This window comes from Podarcis pityusensis, assembly GCF_964106645.2.
Source record: "Podarcis pityusensis genome assembly, chromosome: 3".
NCBI lineage: Eukaryota > Metazoa > Chordata > Lepidosauria > Squamata > Lacertidae > Podarcis > Podarcis pityusensis.
The window spans coordinates 80,888,908-80,895,252 of NC_138026.1; the positions used below are offsets into that span (position 1 = coordinate 80,888,908).

A 6,345-nucleotide genomic window follows, 5' to 3' on the forward strand; every position below is an offset into this window, starting at 1 on the left:
TTGAGCAAAAGTGATATTTTTGTTTTTGTAGGATTTATACATCAGACAGTGATTCATGGTTATTTAGCATATATACTGATCAGTCAAATGGTCCTCTGAAGATGAAATTAATTTCGGTCCTCAAACTGTGCCTTATTTTTTAACAGGTATGCTGCAAGGAATTCAATGGGATTTGGTGGTCTGAAAATAAAAAGAGAATAGTGGTTTTATACATACCTACCAATTCAAGAGTTCTTTTAATCTCAATTAAATTATCAAAATTACCCACCTAAAAGTAGTTTCAGGAATGGAACCCACAGTATGTAGTAGATTTAAAAAGACTAAAATTACTTGAGTGTTGTTTGGGATCACAAAACATTTTACTTTAATACATTACGGCGACAGTCCTAACCCTACTTATCTGGGAGTAAGCCCCATTGAATTAAACAGAACTTAACTGAGTAGACATGGGTTAGGATTCTGCCATAAGTAGCAGGCACTTGGTAAATATAGAGTTGCTAGTGAAAACATTTTAATTTCTTATATCATTAGCATTTTTTCTCTTAATTTCATCTGTGGTAGGCTAAATTCCAAAGTTTCAAAGAATGTCAGATTTTTACAGCTGTTCATTTGATCTGCTTTTTTATTTTAACTTGGGGCAAGTGTTAAATTCCTTAAAACGGAAATGAATTCCTTAACTCCTATACTGGACTGGCATGGCTTAAAGTTGTTGAACTATAATGTTACGTGGTTGTTGCTGGGCCTTAAAAATGAGGGGGAAATGCTTAAATTTACATACTTTATCCTTACTGTCTATCTCAATCCCCTTCTGCTTGGGAAGAGAAATGAGAGGAAACTACTCTGTACCCCTCTAGACATGGAAACGGGGATTAAAAATATGTAGATTTAGGAATGCTTGGCTATAGGAGCTCCCACCATCTCTTCCTACAGAAATAACAGGAGAGAAGTAGTGATCCAGTAGTAGTTCATCCCCCCCCCCCCAAAAAACAGGATAATGAATGCTGTGGTCTCTCATTAGAGCCATGTCAAATCACATTGTATTCTATTTACTACAGGCCAGTCTTTATCTCCACCCTCATTCTTTTTAGACCTCTTCCAATTCCAGCTTTGCTAACTCTAAAATGAAACTGGATACTCATTTGCATCATGCTGTTCATAGTGCTTATCAAATTAAGGCTGAGGACCAGAGCCAGCATAACTACTTCCAGTTTGAGTAGAAATGTTCACACTTCACACACATGCATTAAAGTCTTATTCCCAAACACAGCAAATGAGGTGGCAATAAGTGTCAGGACTGTTATCAGTTCAAAATACAAGTGTGGGCTCACATGAATGAATTATTCTTCATACAAAAATGCTTGAAAAACAGCATATCAAGGGGTAAGGTCTAATGATGCAAAATGCTACATTTTTTTATGTGCAAATTATTATTTAGCATTCAAAATTCATTCACCTAAGCTCCTATCCACTGTTGTAAAGCCCAGCCAGATATTTCCCACCTCACTTGCTGTTTGTAAGAACTAGGCCTATATAACGACTGCAAGCAGAAGTTTGTGAACGTTGTTAAGAATGAAATCATGAAAGATAAACAAATATGTTACCTTTCTTTTGCAAGTACTGCAAGACCTTGTAGTAAGATAGGCACAACTGTCTGGTCCAAATAGGCACGTGTAGGTAGTGACTGAAGATCTACTTTCTGCTTTGATGTTTTCTCTGCACTTGCTTTCTCATTTTCCACTATTCGCTTAAAATGTAAACAAACACTAGATGAAGACAGCAATCCAGTGTTTAAGTTGAAAATATAAAGTCATGCATTTCTGATCTAAAAATTGACCAAAAATCTATACATTTTACTTATTCAGTGAAATAAGTATGTTTTTTCAAAAAATCACGCAGAAGCCCCATTAAAAATGTTTGTTTCCTTGAAAATTCTGTTTGCTTACTATGGCTCCATGAGACAGCCAATGCTGGTTCATTGCCTGATTTTTACAAATTTACAGCAAAAATGTCTAGATGAGGTGAATGGTGGTGAAATCACCTGGATGGTGAAATAAAAATTATTTTGCACACAAATATACAAAGGCATTCAATAGGTGAACATCAATATGAGGATCTTCATATATGCAACAGTCTTTGTAATACTAATGCCAGGATGAAAGCAAAATAAATCTCTTTCATTCTTAGCTACATGAGCTCAGGCCCTTCTATAATAAATACCTGAGATTGTAAAGTTGTATTAGACAAGCTATTCTAACACACGACTGGATCAGAGCCCCTATCGCTAGCTTCACTCAATTCTATGAATAAACAACTTTAGCAAATTGTACTCTTTAAGAGTGTCAAGATGAGACTATTATTAATTTATTACCCACCCTTCACTCAAAGTTCCCAGGATGGGCAACAACCATTTACAATACAGTTAAAAAACTTACAGTTAAGAAATACAATCACAAAAAATATAGCAGATCCCAATTTCAACAGGGAATAGTTAACTCTAACGATAAACTTAGTTACCTCTACGTTCTCTGTAAGACCATATTCCGCATGAGGATTTTCTGGAACCTGCAAAGCATCACACAATTATAAAATATTTCTTACACACACAATCTCACTAAAGCAGGTATTGTTGGGGGTTTTGGCATTACCTGCGGCTGGCTCTCCATAATCTGTTCTGTCTCCATGATGTGTGGAAGTTAGCAAATACGAAGCAGTCTTGGTGGGGAGGAAACAGAAGGTTACTGATTACACTGTGACCAGTTTTAGAAACTTCTCTCTTAAGTACAGCTGATAGTTCATACGTTACCAACAACTTCCAAGTGTCTTTTGGTATGGCACACTTCATATCTTCCCATTAAGAGATCTTTTATCAGATATATTTTTTATTTTTTTAAAAAAAACCCTTAACAAGATCAAGGGGTTTGAATGTCAGTTGTTTTAAGCAGAAAGGTTAATTTCTATCCAAATGTTCTGGGGGGGAGGGGAGGAAGAGCCAGAAAAATGGGAGTGGGGTGGGGGAAACAGGATCAACTACATGCACTGCTGTAAAAACCAATGATACGGGGGGGGGGTGCCTTTGGCCCTCCAGATGCTGCCTACCTCAACCTCCACAACAAGCACAGAAAACAGGTAGGGATGGCAGACCAAGAGCATTTGGAGGGCCACAGATTCCCCATCCCTGTTGTAATGGCTGCGTCTTGAACTTGCGCACGTTTACTCAGCAGTAAGTCCCCGTTATTCTAATGGGTCTTACATTACTCCAGAGCAAGCGTGCCTGCAATTGCTGCCTATGCGTCCGTAAGGAAAAGCCCGAACGTGACTACCAACAGCCGGCTTGCCTGCCTGCTTTTCCTTTCTTAAAGGCAACCGACCCTCGTGGCCCCGAAGGACCCGCGGAGCCCGAGCGGCAGAAGCGCCAAGAGGGCAGCAGGCGGCCCGGGACCTCCATTTCCCCGCTCCCGCTCCCCGGCCCCAATGCTGCCTCAGCGGAGGATGGGCGCCGCACCTCGGGCCGCGGCTCGGCAGCCCGCGCTCACCTCCGCTTAGCCGAGCGGCTCTTGGGTTCGAGGATGAAAAGCCAGCAAGAAAAAAAACCAACCGTCGCGGAGCAACGAGCGAAACAATCCGCGAGACGAGTCGTAAACAAGGAACTTCGGCTGTCGTATAGCGGCGCGCCGTAAAGGAGGGAGCCGGGAAATGTCGCGCTTCACAGGCGGTAAGCCATTCGGGCCTCTAGCGCGCCTGCGTAATGGAGAGAGCTCTCCAAGGCAGAAGCGGCGGGGTGGGGATTCGCTTGCTTGAGAAGATAGGGACTCTCGGTCGCGGTCGTAGCTCCTTCTGTTAAGGATGGGCTTTAGCGTGGAGGTTGGCGCTGTGGGTAAAACCTCAGCGCCTAGGACTTGCCGATCGCATGGTCGGCGGTTCGAATCCCCGCGGCGGGGTGAGCTCCCGTCGTTCGGTCCCAGCTCCTGCCCACCTAGCAGTTCGAAAGCACCCCCGGGTGCAAGTAGATAAATCGGGACCGCTTTATAGCGGGAAAGTAAACGGCGTTTCCGTGTGCTGGCTTGCCAGAGCAGCCTCGTCACGCTGGCCACGTGACCCGGAAGTTTCTCCGGACAGCGCTGGCCCCCGGCCTCTTAAGCGAGATGGGCGCGCAACCCTAGAGTCGGACACGGCTGGCCCGCACGGGCAGGGGTACCTTTACCTTTACCTTTGGCTCGTCGCACAAACCCTGTTCTCAGTTTCTGGCATGTGAATATTAGAATAAAAAAAAGAAGACGAGTGGTCTTGTTCGCTTCTCTTCACCCCAATCAAATGAGTTTGAATTCTAGTGAAGTATTTCTTCATTCTGTGTAATAATAAATCATCTTGTCTAGCAACTAGTACTCAAGATGGATGGCAAAGTTTTGTGCAAAATGTAAAAAATATGTAGGGAAGCAAGCAGTAAAACAGCTGTTGGTCATGGCAACCAGCATCCTTTAAAGCTGGGTCGTATGAAAAGAACATAAATTTCAAAGGTAACTGGGCCAGGTAATTCAAAATGTGCCTGTACAGAGAACCCACTAATTTAGCTTGCGGTGTTGAATTGACAGAAAGAGCAAACTCTCTCCTGAAGGGAGCAGGATATCCAGGTGGGATTGAGTAGTAAAGCAACTCTAGTAAGAAAGGAGTCACTAGGTTCTAGTCTACTTTCTTCAACAGGTTTCTTTAATTCTAGTGTAACACAAGGAGGGCTGATACATCCAACACGGCAACTTAATTTTAAATGCTGAGTATCAGTCACTCTACATTGGAGTGGGTGAACCCAATATTTCCTTGGCTCTGCTAACATATGGGCAATGGTATCATCCCATTCCCTGCAGTGGAGTTGAATCTCAGAAGCATCAATATTGCAGCGAAAGCACAGTCTCATTCCAAGAGCACAAAGAGGAGGAGGGGATGCCGGGATACAATATTAACATCCCAGGCAACCCTACAATTGGAAGAAAGGGTACTCATTCTCAGGGTATGAGTGAAGTTTGCCTCCCGTATTCATCAAGAAAAAACAACTGCAGGTTTTCAAAATTTTGAGGGAAAACTCCTAGTTAGGAATATTCCATTTACTGATGTTATTCGACCCACAGGACAGATAATTGCATCCTTTAACAATGGATCTGATTGCCTTTCCTTGGCAGCATAATTGTGATAGGTACAAATTATAACGTCTGCAAATCCAAACTGATGCTTTTCCACTGCTTTTCCACAACATGCTTATAATTATTATTTGTGACATGAAAATTGTATTCTAGGAATTAGCTTTCATATAAATGCATTACTGATCCTATACAGTTAGGTATTACATTGAAATCAGTAGGTTCAAAAGTGATTAATTCTGCATAGGATTGCATTCTATGTGTACTAGAAATTAGATAGGTTATCTATATTTTATATGCCATCTTCCAATTATTTGATTTTTAAAAATTATTATTAATAACCTCATCACAGCCTGATGCCCTCAAAGCAGTACACAAGATAAAATGAGATAAAAACAACAAATAATAATACACACTCCAAAAACAATAAAACCATTTCTAAATATGAATAAGTAATATTCCATAAAAGGACTGAGTCACACTTCAGGGAAAGTCTTCAAAAACATCTTCAGTAGCCACCTAAACATCAAGACATCGAGCGCCTGTCTAATTTCAAGCAGTAATTAATTCCTGAGGGCTAGAGCTTCAACACTCAAAGCCTCGTTTCCAGTACAAACTAAGCACACCTCTGAGGCATACAGTATTCTCAGCAGTGCTCCTCTAGAGGTGTGCAGTTGCCAGGCAGGGCTATATGAGGCAAGATAGTCCCTTAGGAAACCTATTCCAACTTTTTTTAGGGCTTTGAATACTGAAAGTAAAACCTTTAATGGTGCCTGATAGCTTTTTGGCAACGAGTTCAGCTCCCACAGCATATGGTGATGGTGAAAGAATTTCCCAGCCAACAACCTATCTGCTGCATTCTGCACTGCTGCAATTAAGTTCAAGGGTACATAGATCCCACATGGAGCACATCACAGTAATCTAGCCTTGAGGTTACAAATATCAAGACCACAGTGACCAAGCATCTCTGCGTAGGAACAGCCAGAGCTGCCCTAACAAAGCTGGTAAAAGGCATGCTTGGCTACCAAGGTAATTTGCACACCAAGAGACAAACATGGGTCCAGAGACGCACCCCCAGACTATATACCTGTTCCTTCAGAAAGAGTGCAACCCCAACCAGAACAGACAACTGGCCTACCCCCTGGACATGGGAAATTATATAGGAAGAGATAGTGACATTGTGATGAGCCATATGGTAAAATAATGTATTGGAATA

General features: G+C 41.9%; 1 protein-coding gene across 4 annotated transcripts; it reads right to left on the reverse strand.

Moving 5' to 3' along the window:
• DPY30 (dpy-30 histone methyltransferase complex regulatory subunit) lies at window positions 1-3,699 on the reverse strand. Of its 4 annotated transcripts, none has more exons than XM_081000642.1 (5): window positions 3,503-3,699; window positions 2,646-2,712; window positions 2,515-2,562; window positions 1,602-1,744; window positions 1-180 (listed from the first exon to the last, which is right to left on the reverse strand). In XM_081000642.1, the coding sequence occupies exons 2-5, from the start codon at window positions 2,679-2,681 to the stop codon at window positions 108-110; spliced, it is 300 nt and encodes a 99-aa protein (XP_080856768.1). In that variant the 5' UTR covers window positions 2,682-2,712; window positions 3,503-3,699; the 3' UTR covers window positions 1-107. The 4 variants fall into 4 exon arrangements, with proteins under 4 accessions (XP_080856768.1, XP_080856767.1, XP_080856769.1 ...); XM_081000641.1 differs by having other exon boundaries at window positions 3,534-3,695; XM_081000643.1 differs by having other exon boundaries at window positions 3,596-3,664.
• Window positions 3,700-6,345: the final 2,646 nt, after the last annotated feature.